The 21919-nt window shown below is 36.1% G+C and overlaps 2 protein-coding genes and 1 long non-coding RNA gene across 4 annotated transcripts in view; 2 read left to right on the top strand and 1 right to left on the bottom strand.

Moving 5' to 3' along the window:
- Positions 1–941: 941 nt before the first annotated feature.
- LOC309483998 (RLA class II histocompatibility antigen, DP alpha-1 chain-like) lies at positions 942–7510 on the top strand. Its single transcript, XM_082150135.1, has 4 exons — positions 942–1086; positions 1944–2201; positions 5148–5432; positions 6957–7510. The coding sequence occupies exons 1-4, from the start codon at positions 975–977 to the stop codon at positions 7088–7090; spliced, it is 789 nt and encodes a 262-aa protein (XP_082006261.1). The 5' UTR covers positions 942–974; the 3' UTR covers positions 7091–7510.
- Positions 7511–13082: 5572 nt separating this feature from the next.
- Positions 13083–19794, top strand: LOC309484011. The gene is made up of 2 exons (XR_014200702.1): positions 13083–18486; positions 18663–19794. It is a non-coding gene; the product is annotated as an uncharacterized lncRNA (long non-coding RNA).
- rftn1b (raftlin, lipid raft linker 1b) overlaps positions 19496–21919 on the bottom strand; it is a 125474-nt gene continuing 123050 nt past the window's right edge. For both annotated transcript variants that reach the window (XM_082150097.1, XM_082150098.1), the window contains exon 10: positions 19496–21502. In XM_082150097.1, coding sequence (XP_082006223.1) covers positions 21086–21502 — 417 coding nt within the window. In that variant the 3' untranslated portion in view covers positions 19496–21085. The remainder of the gene's footprint in view (positions 21503–21919) is intronic.

Below are 21919 nucleotides of genomic sequence, written 5' to 3'. Positions count from 1 at the left end.
ACACACACACACACACACACACACACACACACACACACACACACACACACACACACACACACACACACACACACACACACACACACACACACACACAGTCAACATTAAAATAACCTTTTAAATATAATTTGTAATATGCAAATAACATGCAAAATAGGAGGGATTTTATTGGATGTTTAAAATTTTGATTCTCATTTTTATGCTTTAAAATATAATTTGTAATATGCAAATAACATGCAAAATAGGATGTTACTGTTATGGGGTTTTAAAAAGTTGATTCTGTTTTTTTATGCTTTAAAATATAATTTGTAATATGCAAATAACATGCAAAATAGGATGTTATTGTCATGGGATTTTAAAAAGTTGATTCTAGTTTTCTTTTAATGCTTTCTATATAATTTGTAATATGCAAAAAAGGATGGATTTGATTGGATGTTAAAATGTTGATGTGTGGGAACGAGCCGATAATAAAACCGATAACTATATTAGCGTGCACACTAGCGGACGGTATCGTTCCATCCATCTGTCGTCTGCTGCTTTAATGCGCGAGCTCCTTAGAGCAGGGTGGATTCTGATTGGCTGTCAAAGTTTTTATCGTTCACCACCTGGAAAATGGAAGAAAAAAAAAGTTCTGAAAGTGATTCCAATTATATCTTTTTTTTCTGTGTCGCTCATATTTATGGTTATATTCCTTTACATTAAGAGCGATTTTTCGAGCTATATCATTATCCTCCTTGGTGTGAATGTGCCTTAATTTTATTTTATTAACCAGTTCTCTACCAGTCAATCATTTAGCCAGTCATAAATGACCTGGAACCGTTTCTAATATCATAAGCTCGATGCACAATGGCTGTCACAGAATAAAAACAATGGTTTCATGCGTCACAAAAGAACTGAAACCTGGCATGTGGAATTCAGTGGCCTAGTTTCTCTCCGGCACGAGGAACCAGTATTGTGAAGAATGGAGGAAGTAAATGTTTCCAGTAAACTCCTGTCTGTGGCATTCGGCTCTCGACCTCCAAATGCTGCGGATGTTCTTTCTCTTCTGCACGTTTGCAGTCTTCTGGAGTTTCTCAAGAGCTAAAGGTAATGACTTTATTTTCTTGATAAATGAACATTTGAGTTTGTTCCTGTTGTTTATTATCCCGTGTTTAGACACTGTTCAAAAGTTTTGGATTGGTACTATTTTTAATGTTTTAAAAAAAGAAGTCTCTTCTGCTCATCAAGGCTGCATTTATTTGATAAAAAATACAACAACAACAAAACTTTTTTAATTTTTTAATTTTTTATATTATGACAATTAAAACATTTTTTTTTTCAGAATTCTTTGATGAATAGAAAGTTCAAAAGAACAGCATTTATTTGAAATAGAATCTTTTGTTACATTATAAATGTATTTACTGTCACTTTTGATCAATTTAATTAATCCTTGATGAATAAAAGTATTAATTTCTTGTATTTCCCCCAAATATAAAATAAAAATTCTTACTGACCCCAAACTTTTGACTGGTAGTGTATAACATTACAAAAAGCTTTCTATGTCAGATAAATGCTGTTCTTTTCAACTTTCTATTCATCAAAGAATCCCAAAATACAAAATGTAAAATACCTGTTTCAACATTGATAATAATCATAAATGTTTTTGAGCGTCATATCAGAATGATTTGTGAAGGATCATGTGACACTGAAGACTGGAGTAATGATGCTGAAAATTCAGCTTTGATCACAGGAATAAATTACACTTTACTATATAATCACATAGAAAACAGCAATTTAAAATTATTATAATATTTCACAATATTACTGTTTTTATTGTATTTTTAATCCAATAAATGCAGCCTTGGTGAGCAGAAGAGACTTCTTTTAAAAACATTAAAAATCTTACCGATCCCAAACCTTTGACTGGTGGTGTATATGATGAACGGAAGGTCTTCCTCCCTCAGGCGATGAGCATTTAATGCGTCAGCTGACCTACTGCCACATCGAGCTGATGGATGCTGGGTTTGAGCTGGAGTTTGATGGACAGGAGCTCTGGCACGTGGATCCCGCACACTTCACAGCGAGACAGCGTTTACCGGAGTTCGCGTCGGACTGGAGACTCAACCGTAGTTTACCGTCTGAAGCGCACTTGTCCATCGGCACCTGCTTCTACAACATCCCTCGCTGTGTTGCTGGAGAAAACAACCCTCCTCAATCCATCGGTAATCAGTGTTGTGTGTGTGTAACTCGTTACAAGTAACTTGAGTTACGTAATCAGATTACTTTTTCAAGTAACGCATTACAATTTACAACAAAATATCCAAACTTTCAAGTTACTTTTTCAAATAAGTAACGCTAGTTACTTAAAGGGATACTTCACCTCTGGAGAGATGAATGTGTATTTAAAATGGGTCATTTATGTGGAAGAAATGTGAAATTATTTTTGAATTTGGAGCTTTCTAGACTGAGAAAAGCCAGAAAATGTATTTTTGGCTTATGTGGATGAAAGACAACAACTCCCAGAATGCACTTGCTTCGCTGCCCTAGGAGGCTTCTCCCAAGCCACGCCTACCGGTAAGAGAGCGCAGTTGAAAACAACAAGGCTAGGCTACTAGTGAGTCTCTGTGACGAGTTTGCCCCGGATTTTGAGATCGCCCAAAATGTCCGGGATTCGGCTTTTGCGTTCTACAGTCGCCATTCATCATGTTTACTGTGGCGAGCAGGACGAGGCTGAGGGCCGCGGGAGAACGGCGCGAGGCCGGTGGAGTGATTACTGAGACGCACCGATCTCGTATCTCTCACGGAGGAGCGGGAATTTTCTTAGCAATGTTAAAACGCACATCAACCGATCACTTACATTCAGATTCACCAATCGGAATGAATTCAGTAAGATTGAAACAAAAGGTGTGCATGTAAATGAATGGCGACTGCAGAAAGCAAACACCGAATCCCGGACATTTTGGACGATGGTAACCCCTACTACTCAGAACAAGAGCCTGCTAGCTTAGCTTCCAAAGAAAGACGGCTGACACTGTGTACATTCTGTGAGTGAGATCCCTCTATGGGCGCCCACTGGGCGGGTTGAACACATGCGGGACATCTCCTCCTACTGGCTGTAGTCTCTCGCCTCTGGCCAAAAAATCCTCAGATGACTCAAAATGACGATTTTTGCGTCATCGGAGGATTTTTTCCAGACAAAAAATGCATAAATCTCTCGTCTCAGGGGGACATGAGGGAGGGAAGCATGGTAATTCGAAAATACTACAGGTTTTCTCATGGGCGCCGGAAGCAAAAAAAAAGTGGGTGGGTCCTCCCCCAGAAAAATTTTACTTACACCATTTCATGTATTCTGATGCCTTTTAATTAAACAAGTAAACTAAACTCGCATCCACTTCGTGCATTACATGCACAGCTATCCGTGGAATAACCTGCTGATACCATGGTAATTTGCCAGCATTGACAACTTAAAGCTGTTATTGATGTTTGCAACGCAATATTTGACTGGAAGAGTACAACGGGCGTTTTTTTCGTCAGTTGCTCGTTGAGAAATATAATGTAGCTATTTCAGCGGAAATGGAGTTTAATTCATTAGGGCATTCCTCAAGTGGAATGGATTTGACTGACGACGCTCTGAAAAGCGAACAGCTATGCGCTGAATGTAAAAGTAAGCGGGTCCAATATCATTGGTCTTAAAAAGTGGGTGGGTCTTGTCCCACCCATATAGCCTACAATGGTTCCGACGCCCATGGGTTTTCTACTAATACAAAGCTTAATGCTAAATCCTGAAGTATCCCTTTAAATATATTTTTGCTTTAAAGTAATGATAATTTGAGAGGGCAAAATATGCTTGTCATGCAATAATAGTCAGGTCTCATTTTCTTTAAGAGTTTATTTAGATTTTGGGGTGAAAATGCCTTTAAGGCATTCAAGCTTGATTAAGAAATATAAAACAGTTCAGTAATGATACATTTCTGCCTCAAATTATTACATTGTTCAAATTAATAAATTTTTAGCTAACTGTGATGAGATGCCAACACTCACGCATTCACCGTGAGACTCACGCGATTGACACTTCTCACACGCTCTCGCGCCACACATCCATTTTCTCACGCACAGAGAAATCGCGAAGCAAAGAGGACACGGAGACCGACAGACTAGACAGAGCAGTTAACGTTACTTATGATAGAAAAATCTCAGCTCTCAGATTCTGTCAATTTTTATTACGAAATTCAAACAATAAATACCGTTTTGGCGCTTGTAAATGTGACATGAGAGATCGCTAGCGGCACGTGAACAGATCATCTCTACAAGCTAATAGTAAATAAACACGAACACTGTTGAAAGATACAGTACAACTCACCGAAACGTATATTCCTCATACATGATATCGATCAATCAGTGTTTTTCATCCGCGGAAAGGGGTCAATTAAACAGTTGGAGAACAATTCTGTCACATTTACCTCAGGAAAGCCATTTAATGAGCATAATATGGGCTAGCAGCTAGTTGGCTAGAAAAATAGAGCTATAGAGAGTATTTTGCTAAATATGTGTACTATATTACATATTTATTATATTTTTACTTGACATTTTATTTTACTTTTACTAAAGTTGTTATAATAATAAAAAAACGCATTATATTTAATTTGAGTTAGTCTATTTTTAACCTTAAATAATACTGCCAGCTGATAGGGCTCTCTGTATGTTTACAGCATTAGGTGAGGTTTTTTCTTGTGTACCTAATATTTATCCAAATGAGTCAATATTAAATCAAATCACAATTTAATTTAATTGAAATCGTGAAATTTGTCAAGCAAAAATGAATAAACGTAGCTTACCAGACATTGTACCATGTAAACATTGTAACATGTTGTCACTAAACCTAATAAAATTCAGTTTAGTTACTAAAATGTTTTGACAATCACAATACACTTATGACAATACCCCCCCCCCCCCCATCCCCATAAATCTCACTCCGAGCTAAACTCAAAAGTTGGCAGCTATGTATATGTATATTTCTGAAATACATAACTTAGACTGTCACCTGACGCTTTACGCCCTACGCTTAGATCGTTAAAATAGGGCCCTAAATGTTCAAACGGCTTGCATTCTCTGAGCCAGTGATGCTCACACACACAGATAGTCATACTGTATGTTATCTGATCTCACAGTTCCTCCGAACACACTGTTGTACACCGAGAGCGACGTGAAGCTCGGGGTTGAAAACACTCTCATCTGTTCGGTGTCAAACTTCCACCCGCCGCCCGTGAACATCTCGTGGAGGAGGAACGGAGAGCCAGTGAGCGAGTGGGACGTCAGCGAGACGCAGTATTACTCCGACCGGGACTTCAGCTTCCGTGTGTTCTCCTACCTGAGCTTCAGTCCTGAGCGCGGAGACGTTTACAGCTGCAGCGTACGACACCGAGGACTGCAGGAGGAGCTCACACGCTTCTGGGGTGAGCTGACCCTCCTCTTCTTCTCGAATGAATGATTCAATGACTCACTCATAAACACTGAACTTGTTTCATTACTGGATGAATCAGCATTTTTGAATGATTTTCTTGAATGAATGACTCATTGATTCACTCATAAAGAGTTAACTTCACTTGTTTCAATACTGGATGAATCTGCGTTTTTGAATGATTGTCTTGAATTAATGATTCAGTGGCTCACTCATTAAGACTTCACTTGTTTCATTACTGGATTAATCAGTGTTTTTGAACGATTCTCTTGAATGAATGATTCAATGACTCACTCATAAAGATTTCACTTGTTTCATTACTGGATGAATCAGCGTTTTTGAATGATTCTCTTGGATGAATGACTCATTGACTCATAAAGATTTCACTTGTTTCATTACTGGATGAATCAGCATTTTTGAATGATTTTCTTGAATGAATGACTCATTGACTCACTCATAAAGAGTTAACTTCACTTGTTTCATTACTGGATGAATCTGCGTTTTTGAATGATTCTCTTGAATGAATGATTCAATGACTCACTCATAAAGATTTCACTTGTTTCATTACTGGATGAATCAGCGTTTTTGAATGATTCTTTTGAATGAATGATTCAATGACTCACTCATAAAGAGTTAACTTCACTTGTTTCATTACTGGATGAATCTGCGTTTTTGAATGATTCTCTTGAATGAATGATTCAATGACTCACTCATAAAGACGTAATTTGTTTCATTACTGGATGAATCAGCATTTTCGAACGATTCTCTTGAATGAATGATTAAATCTCCTTTGTGACACTATCAGACATTTGGTAAAGATTCCCGAACCACAAAGAATGTTTGTGTGAATGTTTTCATATTTCTGAGCAGAAAAAAAAAATAGAATCAAGTCAAAAAATCCCATCAGTTCATCAACAAGAACTAAAAACATGCCAAAACATTAATTATAATGTTTGGTAACATTTTACAATAAGGTTTCATTTGTTAACATGAACTAACAATAAAAGAAAACACTTACTAATACATTATTAAAATCAAGTTAATCTGTTAATAATATTTATTAGACCTGAGCTGACATGAACTAACAATAAACAGCTGTATTTTTTATCAACAAATATTTTCAAAGATTAAATAAATACTGTAACTAACAATAAGCAATACATTTGTTAATGTTAGTGAATTAATTAACTTACATTTATTGTTGTTGTTTATTTAACAAACAGAAAATTATGACCTAAATGGAGGGTACAAATGTTCACTTGCTGCCTTTTATATTTACATGATGGTTAATGAAGAGTTTTACTATTTATTTGTTATTGAATATTAATTCAATATATGTTAAAAAATATATTTTATAGATGCACAATAATGCACAATTTCACACTAGCAAACGAATACTAGAATGCATGATGTTGTTTTCGGATATGCATTGTATATCTATGTATAAAGATATAGTATATATGAAATATTGTGTCTGATGTGTTGTGCTGATGTTTGTGCTGGTGTTTGTGTTGCGCAGAGGTGGAGGAGCCGGAAGACTCTCCGGAGGTCGAGACCGCAGTGCTTGTGGTCGGGATTCTTGTGGGATTTCTGGGATTTGTGGCGGGAATCGTTCTAATCGTAATGAGCAAGATGGAGCTTCCGGCTGTATGATCGTTCTCAACATCTGATACAAACACAATCCTCAGACTGACAATCAGTTTTAATTTGAATAAATGTCACACTATTTATTGAATATTTGAGTCTTTTATCATATTGATATATATCATATTTATATATCGCTTGTATTTTTTTGTATAGCGTTTTTCAGGTCTTACTGTATATGTAAGGACTTCCTTGCAAAAGGTTGATTTATTGAGAATAACCTATAAATCGATCAGTTAAAACATTTTCTTTAAACGTTAAGAGAGAACAAAAAAATCTAAAATATTACTTTAAAGATCGCCAGCTTGTCATGCAAGACATTACGTCTGGACAACATCTATTTTAACCTGAATAAATGTACTAAAATCTCAAATTCCCTCCTTATTTTTGCTTAATTGTGATCCTCATCTTTATAAATGCTTAATCAAGGGAACGTCTCTCTAGTAATTTCCACATCATATCATCAAACATAATCCTCAGACTGAAAATCATTTGTTTATTCAGATTTTTAACATGAATAAATGTAACTATTTATTGAATATTGGAGTCTTTTATCATATTTATACATTATACCTGTTTGGATAGCTTTTCAGGTCGTACTGTGTATGTAAGGACAACCTTGCAAAAGAGAATAACCTATAAATTGATCAGTTAAAATGTATTCTTGAAACATTTAGATAAAAAATCTTTAAAGATTGCCAGCTTATCATGCAAGACATTACGTCAGGACAACATATATTTTATCCTAAATAAATGTAATAAAATAATCCCTTCTTATCTTTGCTTAATTGTGCTGGATATTATGATTTTCATCTTCATAAATGCGTAATGGAGGGAACGGCCCACTACTTTAGTAATTTCCATAACACATGTCATATTGTGAAGCATGTGCGAAATGCTAATCGGCGCGAGATGACGTTCTGCTGATGCGGACTCATCCTTCAGTTCAGACTGGCGTTCTGAAGTAAGCAGATCGAGGTAATTAATTGATGTATAGTTTGGCTCTGACAGCCGCAGATAAGCAGGCGTGTGGGGAGAGGAAAGCTTCATTGCATTAATTAAAGAGCGCTGATAATCCGCCTAGACTGTGTTCACGTTCACAGTGATTCCTGCTGCCTTTGAGCGCTAAAACTACAGTTTAACAGGAGATTCCAGTGGGAAAGAGACTCTAGCTTGTGGATATTTGTATTACACAGACACACTGCAAAAAGTGGCCTACTGAGGAGCTACAATATGTGATGATGGTATCAGATTATGGAAGGCCAAACAGGCCAAATGTGTGAAACTAACATCTTAAAATGTTAAAACGTTAGTTTTGGCCCTGGTGGCCTTCCATACCAGAGGGTTCTGGGAAGTCTGTGGGTCCTTAAAAGTGCTTGAATTAAACATGAACTAAATTTTGTTGGAAAAGCATGTTGCTATTAAAAATGTAGAATAAGATATCTAGAATATTATATTAATATGCATAATCATTTATAATTTTTACTCGTCCCTTTTCTTCAAAAATGGTTTAACAGTTGAAATGAATACATATATTTTTAATAAAACTCACTTTTGTCAAAACTTGTATTATTTGAACTGTTTAAATCATTGTTTTTACAGTCATTTTCTATCTTAAAAAGGTCTTAAAAGCCTTAAGAATGATGTATAATAACCCTGCAGATATCCTGTACAGGGCCGGTTCTAGACATTAGGAGGCCCTAGGCAAAATTCATGTTGGAGGCCCCCCACCCCCAATAAAAAAACACTTGAAACAAATATGATTCCTAACCTTTTTATTTATACAACATTTAATTTTAAAATCAGTATATTTTTACTTACACAGTACATAAGTTTGGACACATTACTATTTTTAATGTTTTTGAAAAAAGTCTCTTATGCTCATCAAGCCTGGATTTATTTGATCAAAAATACAGAAAAATTATATAGTGAAATATTATTAAAATTTAAAATAATGGTTTTCTATTTTACTATACTTTATATTTCTGTGATGCAAAGCTGAATTTAGTGTCACGTGATCCTTCAGAAAACTTTATAATATTCTGATTTATTATCAAATGTTAGAAATGGTGCTTAAAGGAGAAGTTCACTTTTAAAATGAAAATTCTGTCATCATATACTCACCCTCATGTTGTTTCAAACCTGTATGAATTTCTTTCTTCTGCTGAACACAAAGGAAGATATTTAGAAGAATGTCAGTAACCAGACAGTTTTTGGGTCCCATTGACTTCCATAGTAGGAAAAAAATGAACCTGATCTCACGGGAAAACGTACAAATTCTACGAGGTGGCTAATTCGTACGAATTCATACGACCTCACTCGTACGAATTCGTACGATTTTTGCAAAATCGTACATATTTTACGAATTGCCCAATTCCCTGACCCCGCCCCTAAACCTACCCATCACGTGGGTTTAGACAAATCGTACAAATTCGTACGAGTGAGGTCGTACGAATTCGTACGAGTTAGCCATCTTTTTATCATTCGTACGAATTCGTACGAATTGGTCGTGAGATAGTGTTGAAAAAAATATATACTATGGAAGTCAATGGGACCCAAAAACTGTCTGGTTACTGACATTCTTCTAAATATCTTCCTTTGTGTTCAGCAGAAGAAAGAAATTTATACAGGTTTGAAACAACATGAGGGTGAGTAGGCTATATGATGACAGAATTTTCATTTTAAAAGTGAACTTCTCCTTTAATATTTATTTTATAACCTGTGATACTTTTTTCAGGATTTTTGATTATTAAAAAGTTGTTTTAAAAAAGTCTTCACTATCACTTTTTATATATTTAACACATCCTTGCTGAATATTCCTGTTTTTTTCTGTATTTTTGATCAAATAAATGCAGGCTTGTAGAGCATAATAATAAACTTCTTTCAAAAACATTAAAAATATGGGTCCAGACTTTTACCGGTAGGCCTACTGTATGTAGCCTACATATTAATCAAACTTTATCTAAGGTAATCTCTTTTTTGTTTAATGAAGATGTTATTGTTGTTGTTGTTGTTATTTTGCTGTTTTATTCAATTTATTCACAGTTCCAGAATCCCACTTCAGTAGATGAGCATAAGTGCTTTTATATTGCATTGCTACCTTAAATATGCTATACACAAATCAAGTGGAAGAGAAAGACACGATCGCTACTGAGCAGAAAAAAATATATAAACTGATATTATTGGCGTAATGTCAGGGTATAATTTAATCATCAGCAGAATTTAGAAGATAGACCCATAGATATGAGATCCTTTACTTGAAACATTTAAAAATGTTGTAGTGTGTTGGCTTTTTAACTTAGAATACAGACGTCTTGTCTTTTAATTTTGTAGCTTTTTTACTAGTCAGCTCCCGACGCGATGTTATTCATTGTACGCGCAAATTCAAAGCGTCGCGTCTGGGCACGTTAATGACGCTCGCGCTCTTTTAAACTCGTAATAAAGGGGTGAATGATTTTTCCAGAAATGACGCTGATCTACAGTACAAGTTTATATTTAGAATACATTGCAATCACTCCAAAACAGATGACGACAACTCACACACCTGCATTATGAGCTGTGCTTCTTTGTGTGCTTATTAGGCTTTTGCCTCGCAGCACCTGATGGATGCGTTCGTTACACATACTTTCAGAAGCCGGCACCCGCTTTGTAACGGACACATTAATTGGTTTAACTGCAGTAATGTAACAGTCTATGGTTAAGATAAACGTCGTCACTATTTTTAGTTAATTAATAAATATTGAAATAAATTGTAGATAGGACATTTGTACAATTTTTTTTTTTTTTTTTTTTTTTTGTCCCTCTGTCTGGGCCCCATCCCGCCAATTGGGCCCTAGGCACGTGCCTAGTTTGCCTTTGCGTTAATCCGGCTCTGATCCTGTACAGGTGATTAACAAATAATTCAGATTTTATTTTAATGCCTAAAAATTACCTTAATTTTATTTTATTTCAAAATTCATGCATATAATATTCTCTCTCTGTTTTAATTGAGTAATGTTCCATAAAAAAGGAAAACTAAAACCAGAGTAAAAATAAATATTAAAAGCAGGAATATGAAAGCTGCAAACTGGATAAAATAATACAAAATAAAAGGGGCTGTAAAAAGCCCTTGAATCATGAAGGATATTCACACACTGTTATTCACACGAGCGCAGACACACACACACACACGAGCGCAGACACACGCGAGCGCAGACACACGCACGAGCACAGACACACACGAGCGCAGACACACACACACACACACACGAGCGCAGACACACACACACACGAGCGCAGACACACACGAGCGCACACACAAACGCGAGCGCAGACACACACACGAGCGCAGACACACACGAGCGCAGACACACACGAGCGCAGAGACACACGAGCGCAGACCAAGGTTATTTTCGCAAACGAAAACTGAAACTAAGACTAAAACTATTGGTCAAAAAACATTTTCGTAAACTGAAATAAAATGTAAAAATCATAATAAATGAAAAACGAAACGAAACTAACAACAGTTACTGAAAAACTAACTGAAATAAAATAATAATTAGCAAAAATAAATAATCGTTTTCGTATTTAATAAGCTCTTTACTTTGGTGGAAAGTCTGACCTGTGGGTGTTCATGCCTGTATATGCGCTTCACACGTGTGAAGCTGAGGCGATTAACCGCTGTTATCCAACACATCATGTGCTAGTCCTCAGCGGCTGATCATAAAGATGTGTCTGTGGCAGTGGAACGGGAATAACTCAAGGTAATGAGAGTAAGTTGAACCTCTTTTAACTTGAGCGCAGCGTTTTTAGAAGGTCCTTTCATTTGCGAGACGCGAGTGCAACAGCGAAACAAGTCCGTCATGCACAAACATTCCTTTAATGTGCTTCTACTGTATGTTTGAGATGTCATGCTTTCATGAAGACAGGCTGAGAGGTGCTGTTGTTATCTTTGTTTTTTACAAAAGATTTTCTGCTAATAATATTATTATCCATGTGGAGACATGTCCCGGGACATTACACACACACACACTAACCCGACCCCTAAACTGACCCATCACACACACACACACACACACACACACACACACACACACACACACACACACACACACACACACACACACACACACACACACACACACACACACACACACACACACACTAACCCGACCCCTAAACCTACCCGTCACACACACACTAACCCGACCCCTAAACTGACCCATCACACACACACACACACACACACACACACACACACACACACACACACACACACACACACACACACACACACACACACACACACACACACACACACACACACACACACACACACACACGAGCACAGACACACGAGTGCGCGCACACACACTCGAGCGCAGACACACTCGAGCCACTAGATGGCACTGTGTTCCTTCAGACTGTTTTACATGCTTGTTTGTTTCTTGATTTTACTTTACAATTGCTTTTGTTTTTCCCCTCAAAACTAAATCCTAAAACGTGCTTTAAGACTGCGCAGATAATGATGCTCTCTATACATTATTCATCATCCTCGTCTCTCTTCTTCATCACTGAAGTGTCATTAGTGTGCTCTGGGATATTGATTTCATGCGAGGGTCTGTGTGTTTGAAGACTGTCTGTGTCTGATCTCCAGCAGATTTACTGATGATCCTGAGCTGGACTGAGTCAATGCGTGCCAGATACTAGCATCCATATCCATGTGTTGCACATCACAGTGTGTTGTTCTGAATGAAATATTGCTGAATAATGCACTAATGCATACACTTTTTTTTTTTTTAAACAGCACTTGCTTTATGACTTTATGTTGTGAACAGAAGTATGCATCATTGTTGTTGCATGTTTAATGTCTATACTTTACTATAGTACATACGTGTAGTGCATGCTAAGTGTGAATGTTGCTAGTTTCATTCTGACTGTTGACATCAAGCTCATTTCAACCTAAAATTACATTTTGCATGAAGAAAACAAAGCTTATTTTAAGACATTAAGATGCATTTATTTATTTTTTGCATTGCATTGCAACAGCATTTTGACAACAATTAAGCACATTTCCATTCCTTTAATGTGTTTTGTCATTTTTAGTTTCTTTGTAATGAACATTTTCCTCAAAGATGATTCTCATTACTGTTATATACAATTGAGGTATATGCACTTAATTGTCATGAAAGATGCTAAAACATAATTTTTAATGATCCTGAACACAAGGTTTTGTTTACTTTATGCAAATAAATGTGTGGTTTATCTCGATGGTCCACTTTAGACATTCTATGAGTAACTTTGCATGTCAACTATCAGTCATTAGCAAGCGGTACAGCAAATAAAAACTCCAAAACAAATCAAATATAAATCATATTTATTATATTATATTATACAAATTGTACAGATGATGACATTATCATGTTGCTTGTCCATACAAACGATGGAAAACACTGATCGATGTTCACGATGGCACAACAGCGGCTGACAATCATAGAAGCGACCAGCGAATATAGAGGCAGAAGTGGCGGAATCCTCCGAGACACACACACACACACACACACACACACACACACGTGTCTGAGGGCAGACGTGCAGCACATTCGACTCTTATCTTCTGAAAAGCTACAAAACCAAAGGAAATGAAATGAAACCCTGTTATATAACTGATGAACTGACACGTTTCTTACAGTTTGACACGAGAAACTATGGGGTAAATATTGCTCTGCATCACTTTCGCTGATCCGGCCTCATAACTTCTTCCACATCCGTGTTTTCCTCTAATAGCGTGTTTTATTGCGACCTTTGACCCCGCAGGCCTATAGACCGGATTTATAATCTCGCTGATGTCATGGCCTGCTATTGTGTGCAACAGTGGGCCGTAAATGTCACTTCTACACGCTAACATCCATCACTGCCAGCGGGTTAAACCACAGAGAGAGTCGACAGATGAGTTATTTGAACATTCAGCGTCTCTCTGATGTGTGTAGCGGCGGGGTGTGTTTGTTTAACAGGGTTTGAGGGTGAAACAAAAGTTGTGTTTGATATATTTTTTGCAATATGCACTAATTTGTCTGCTTGTGCATATACACATATTTACACTGTCGTTCAAAAGTTTGAGGTCAGCAAGATTTTTTTAGTCTCTTGTGATGCATTTATTTGATCAAAATACAGTAAAAATTTTGAAATATTATTAGAATTTAAAATAGCTGTTTTCTATGTGAATATCTAGTAAAGTGTAATTTATTCCTGTGATCAAAGCTGAATGTTCAGCATCATTACTCCAGTCTTCAGTGTCACATGATCCTTCACAAATCATTCTAATATGATGATTTGAAGCTCAAGAAATACTTATGATTATTATTATTATTATCAATTATTATTATTATCTTGTGTCATCCATTTTTCAGGATTCTTTGATGAATAGAAAGTGCAAAAGACAGCTTTTAGTTAAAATTCTTTAAAATAAAACAACCTTTATGATCTAAATCTTTTGAACGGTCGTGTACACGATGTATATCTATAACTAGATGTCTTAAATGTGTTATGTTTGCGTTTATAAAAGCGGTAATCCACTCAAGGCCGTGTGTAACAGATCTTTACCTGTGCTGAGCTTTATTTTATGCAAATTTAAAATAGTAGTAACACTTTATTTCGATGGTCCACTTTAGACATTCTACTGACTATAACCTGTCAACTATCAGTCATTAGAGTATTAGTCCACTTAATATCTGCTAACTCTTTATTTTGATGCTCCTAAACAGATATTCTACTGACTATCAGTAACTTTATACCTACATGTCGACTTATTCTACTAACCCGAACTCTAACTTACAGTCTACTGATACTCTAATGAAAGCTATAGTTGATGTGGAAGCTTGTTTCTGCCACAGAATAAAAATAAAAAAGGTAATTGCGACTTTTAATGTCACAATTAGACTATTTATCTCAGAATTGCATGATATAAAGTTGCAATTGCGAGAAAAAAAGGCAGAATTGGCAATTCTGAGAAATAAAGTCTGAATTTCGAGATGTAAACTCGCAATTGTGAGATAAAATGTCGCAATTATCTTTTAAAATGTATTATTCTGTGGCGGAAACAAGCTTTCATAAGTTGACATGTAGATGCAAAGTTACTCATAGTTAGTAGAATGTCTGAAGTGGACTATTACAGTAAAGTCCTAAACGGTGTGTGAGACAGTAATGCAGTTCTGTCCCGAACTCAGTCGAGGATCTAAATCTGGATAATGGAGCGCACAAGCCAAGCTTATCAGAACAGATGCTGACAGTACGCAGACTAGCAGAAGTACAGTACGCAGACTAGCAGAAGTACAGTACGCAGACTAGCAGAAGTACAGTACGCAGACTAGCAGAAGTACAGTACGCAGACTAGCAGAAGTACAGTACGCAGACTAGCAGAAGTACAGTACGCACACTGGCACATACTGTAACATAATTACAGTCTGTCGGAGTTAAGCAGGATCTGCACACACAGATGTCCACAGGAACGGGAACGCCCGGCATTCACAAACTCTTCCTTTATTCATTAAAAAAAATGTAATGTTTATTTTATTTTATATAACTCTCAGATCTGCTTTAACACATCTGACCACGTTTTAATCTCATTTCTGTGGATTTTACCACCTCAAAACGTACGTAGATTCCACATTGACCTTGTGATATGCAGAAAAATAATGCTAAAAATATGAAAAATATGTGTGTGAGATTCAACACACTCGTAAATAAAGGCTCCATATCGAACTCTAGGGCTCTTGACTTGCTGCTAAAATGGCGCAATATAAGGAGAAATGTCTTAAATTATTGCATCACGCATTACATTTCTATTCTTGCGATTAAAGTATGTTTACGAAATTAAAAATAAAATGATTTAATGACGGAACCCTTTAAGCTTCTATATAGCCTACTATAAAATGCTGCGTGGTTTCAACCCATGTTTGGGTCAAATATGGACAAACCCAACAATTGGTTTACACTTTTTTTATTAAATTGTGACCGTGGACCACAAAACCGTCTCATGGGTAATTTTTTTTTTTTTTTTAATTGAGATTTATACATAATCTGAAAGCTGAATAAATAAGATTTCCATTGATGTTTGGTTTGTTAGGATAGGACAATATTTGGTCGAGATACAACTATTGAAAGTCTGGAATCTGAGGGTGCAAAAAAATCGAAATATAGAGAAAATCTCCTTTAAAGTTGTTCATTTATGTTCACGATTGTGCTGCATTCACTCACACAAATACATTTTTTATATATTTACGGTAGGAAATGTACACAATCTCTTCATGGAACATGATCTTTACTGAATATCCTAATGATTTTTGGCATAAAAGAAAAATCCATAATTTTGACCCTTACAATGTATTGTTGGCTATTGCCACAGATATACCCGTGCGACTCGAGACTGGTGACGTGATCCAGGGTCACAATTTTGAAACCCAACGGTTGGGTTAGTCTGTATTTGACCCAAACATGGGTTGAAACAGCCCAGCATTAGTTAGAGTGATGCATACAGAGCCTTTTCTTCTGAGTGCATGTGTTGAGAATGTCTTTGTCTCTGCTGAATGTGTCTGATGTATTAAAAGAATAAACAAGGCCTTTCCCCTCCAGCTCCAGTCAAACAACAGCGCTGTGACAAAAGCACAATTATAATGACAGTGTGTCAGAAGCCGCTCTGAAAACAAGACATGCGAGGAAACCAAGTGAACGTCTTTAAAGCGTATATGATCACGAGGAACGTCGAGGTTGAGATGTTTCTCCCAGCAGGAGGACGGAGCGGAAAAGCCATTATGATTTTAAACGTGAGCCCGCTGGCCATAAGAGCTAATGCAGAACCACACACACACACACACACACACACACACACACACACACACACACACACACACACACACACACACACACACACACACACACACACACACACACACACACACACACACACACACACACACACACACACACACAGGAAAAACCCTGACACTGCCAAACCAGATTATAAATACAACCAGACGCCAAACAACAATGCTGACTTCATGGAAAACACATATGCAGCTCAGGTGAGGTGGACAGTGTTAACATGAAATCAAAATGACTGAGATCTCAAAATTGACTATTCTTATTTTTAAATGGAATATTAATTATTAGCCTAGAATTTTTCTTTTCTGTGCACATCATAAGTGTGTTAAATTCATGTAATCTTGAATCAGAATAACTTCCCCTCGTCTCTCTTCTCTGACGACGAGGGCGGAGCCATAACCTGTCACTCACATGAGATCAGCCAATAGCAAACCTCAAACATCCAATCAATTCCCAACAGACACAATCAAGCCCCGCCCACATTTGTTCTCGTTCCAGAAGCGTTTCACTCGCTACGACACAACAGCGTCTGATGATGCCGACTGTAATGCACATTATTTGATGTACAGGCTAACATTTGATAACCAGGTTTAGAACTTTTTGTTCAATGTTTTCTTTTCTTTTAATGTGTGCTTGCACTCTTATTATTTTCAAGTAAATGCCATTCGTTTTATATTTGAACTAATGTAATGACATTTTAAGGGTGAATTGTATGGAAACTTGTTTCTACCACAGAATAAAAAAAAAGAAAGAAAAGGTAATTGCAACTTTTTTTTTCCTCACAATTGCGAGTTTACATCGTGTGATATAAAATCGTAATTGCATGTTATAAAGTCAGAATTGTGAGACTTAAACTCGCAATTCTGACTTTTTTCTCGCAATTGCGACTTTATATCTTGCAATTCTGACTTCATAACACGCAATCGCGAGATATAAAGTCAGAATTGCGAGATATAAATCAGAATTGCGCGTTTATTTAAACTCGCAACTGTGAGATAAAAAGTCGCAATTATCTTTTCATAAAACTGTAATATCATGAGGAATCCAGGCGATCAATAATTTCCCACGAGAGCGAACGATTTTGCGCTGACCAACAGAACGCTGATTGGTTTTAAAGAGACTTCTGTGTGAGATAATAGGATGAATATAATAAGCAATGAATAGCCTATTTTTTCTTTAACACACAGCCTTTTTGTTCGTTTTTAATAATGAAAACCCCAAACCGCGAGTCAGACAGGATAATGCGTTCTGTCTGATCCATATGGATTATGGGATGTGATTTCTGCTATGTTCACCTCATTAATAAAAGCCGTCGTCCTGCTTTTCTGTTGCTCACTTTAAATCTGAAACATCAGATGATCAGGCTAATAACATTATTGTCATGAATAACCCCTCTATCCTGCATCACAACCTTCTGTTATGGATTATCCACGTATATCCACTTATTTTCTCATGTAAATTGAACATTGACGGCGGTCTGAAACACTGTGAAGTTTTCACTCATGGATTTTCGGCCCAAATGCAATTTTCAGAATAGAAACGGGGTGGTGTTAGCGCAATGGATAAGACACATGCCTTTGGTGTGAGAGACCCGGGTTCGAATCCACTGTGAGACACCAATGTGTCCCTGAGCAAGACACTTAACCCCTAGTTGCTCCAGAGGTGTGCGACTTCTGACATATATAGCAATTGTAAGTCGCTTTGGATAAATGTAAACTGTCAGTATTTTATGAATTCTGTGCGATGTTTTAACCATTTCTTGTTTCATTTTGGTCAATGCACACATGTGCCACATCGCGCTCTTGCTATTTTAAGCAGGATATGGTTCATTTTGATTTCATGTTGATGAATTAGTAAAAAATTAAAATCAGTGTCAGTTTTAAAACATGGACTGGATCTGGATCAGGATCAGGATCTGGATCAGGATCAGGGGTCAGAATGAACATCATGAGGTGAACATTAGCAAGTGTCAGTGAGTTAATGTGCGTATAAACACACCTTCTGCTGTTTCTAACACAAGGAAAAGCTGCTTAAACTAAAGCAGGGAAAAATCTAAATCACTTGTGATGCTTCATTGCTCTCAGAGAAATACTGAAAACATTTGCTATAGCAGCTTGTCTCAGTGTAGAAGTGAAGCCCAACTGGACCGAAACTCGAGCTTGTTACACCATCTGCCTCTTTTATAAGGAATAATTCACCCTAAATGATCATGATTCTGTCATCATTTAATCACCATTTGTTGCACAGACATTCAGTGGATGATATATTAATTTATCTTGTGGCTAAGAAAACAATATTCAAATAAGCATTAAAATATAGTGTATGCACAAATACAGGGTAAAATAATATATTTATGTGATGAGCTGGTTTACATAAGAAAAAAATTCATATTTTATGTCAGATTTTGTTCCCCTCATAATTATGACATAGTACACTCAGAAAAAAAAAAAAAAAAAAAAAAAAATGGTTAAGTCTTTTCTTTAAAAAGATTAGCGAATTTTAATTGTATAGTAAAATTCCATCAAATTGAATTGAACTAAAGAATAATTTCTAAAATTGCATATTATTCATTGAATTTAAAATGACTGAAAAAACCTAAAGCTCAATAAAACATTTGGTATCTTAATGCAATAAAAGAATAGACCATTTAGTTTATGCGATTCATATTCATACATTTAAACATATATTTTTTTTTTATGAATACGAATCACATAAACAAAATGGTCCATTCCCTTATTCCATTAGGATTTACACTAAATGTTTTATTAAGCTCTAGTTGTTTTACTGGTTCCTAATTAATGCATATTAATTCCTAATATAAAAATGTAAGGTTGATGGAATTTTATTATACAATACATTTTTTTAAATCTTGTGTTCGTGCAGATGATATTTTATCTAAAATCTATAACTTAGTATGTCAATTCCTCATAATTATGACTAGGTTTGGAACAACATGAGTGTGAATAAATGATGACAGATTTTTCATTTCTGCGTTTTGAACTTATTCCTTTAAACCAGAAAGTTAACGAACAAACTTACAAAAAGCCCCCAACAAACTTTAACAGCAATATTCCCAGTATGTTTCTCTTAACATTTAGAGAATCTGACCATTTTTGTTTTTGGACGGTGACATGAAATATTAATATAAATGTAAACAAAAACATACACAAACAAATGCACCATATACATCACAATAGATTGCTTCTCGCAACTGTATCCTCGAGTCCCTCTGGGCTCATCGACTAAATATTAATGTGGTTTTCCCATCCAGTGCATTTACCGATAGCAATCTCTTCCCATCTGTCCTCCCTCTTCCAGGATCCCGGAGTCCTTCGGCTCGTTTAGAGATGCTATCGCCCGAGTTAAACGTTCAGTATTGGTCAAGAGGTGTTTGCGTGACAGTCTGAAACTGTAAGCTTCACCACCACAACAGTAGGTTTGTCTCTGTCTTGGGTATCTAAACATTATTAAAACAAGATATTATGACGTTTATTGTTTCCTACTGCATTGGCAAGTAAAATTATTAATGCTGGGCAGTGGACAACGATTAATCGCATCGAAATAGTTTGTGTTTGCATAATATATGTGTATAATACAATATAATACAATGTATTTTGTATATATAAATAATACACACACACACACACACACACATGCATGTATATATTTAAGAAAAATGTGTTATTTATATATCAAATATTTATATATAATATAAATTATGTATAAATGTATATACATGCAAATATTTCTGAAATATGTGTGTGTATTTATATATACAAAATAATGATACAGTACACATGTATATTATGCAAACACAAATGAATGTGATTAATCGCTTGTTGTCCAGCCCTAAAAATGATATGATCGATAAGTTGTGATAACATATGTTTTTACATCGTTTTAACTCATTTTGAATTTTTTACATTTTCAATGTAATTTAAGTTGAAATGACTTAAACATCCAAGTTGAGTGTACTTAAAAAATGTAAGGCGGCAACGTTGTGAATTGATCTTGTTTTAGGGATGTTTAGATACTGGACAAGACAAAATATTGAGAGTTTTTTTTTTTTTTTTTTTTTGCAAGGTATATAGCATTTTAACATTCATAAAGGCCCACTTCCATTGGCCGGGTGGGTTGAGCGCATCCTCAATCCTGATTGGCTGAGCCGTCTTCCTGTTTGTCCACTTCCTCTTCCTGTCGTCCCGTGTCTTTATCCGACCCCATTTCAGCTTCAGTTTTCACACTAGTCTCGTTTACCTTCTCCTCAGCGTTTCCATCTCTTTCGCCACTTCCTGCTTCCTGTTTCTCCCCGCCAGCTGTGACATCACTTCCTGTGGCCTCTGTCTCATTCCCTTCCTCTCCCGGTTCTCTCTGCACTTCAGCCTCATTATGCAGGCTTTCCCCCCGCCGCTCGTTCACGCTGGTATTCGTGTCTTCTGTGCTCTTCTCGGCTCCGTCGCTGCTCTTTTGATCACTTGTCTCTTTCTCTTTCTTCTTCTTGTTCTTTGGTGCGTCTTTGACGGAGTTCTTGTTGGACTTGTTCCGTGCTTTAAAGATGACTTTCTGAAATAGACAATGTCGACAGAGAGTTTTGAGACTTTTTTTTTATAAAAAGATAATGAGATAGACCTAAAATACAGATTCATGATTTGCCTCTTTAAAAAGTGTGCTTGGTTGTAATGCTTTACCATTAGGCTATTTTATCATCATTTTATGAATCACTGCTTCCATGATCAATAAAAAAGTACAATTTATGTACACTCTTTTTATCAAAATTCTGATTGCCTATTTTTTGTAGATTATTATTATTTTTTTACATTTATTTAAATGTATTAATTATTTTATAATTCATTTAAAAAAAACACTGCAAAATGTAATATATCTACTTTTATATATAAAATTGTTTACATTTAATTTTTATTGCTGAGTTTAGTTATTTAGCAGTAAAAATAAAATCATGAATTATACATACTGTATATT

This window comes from Leuciscus leuciscus, assembly GCF_965113295.1.
Source record: "Leuciscus leuciscus genome assembly, chromosome: 20".
In the NCBI taxonomy this organism is placed as follows: domain Eukaryota; kingdom Metazoa; phylum Chordata; class Actinopteri; order Cypriniformes; family Leuciscidae; genus Leuciscus; species Leuciscus leuciscus.
This window is presented reverse-complemented; position numbering and strand designations above follow the sequence as displayed.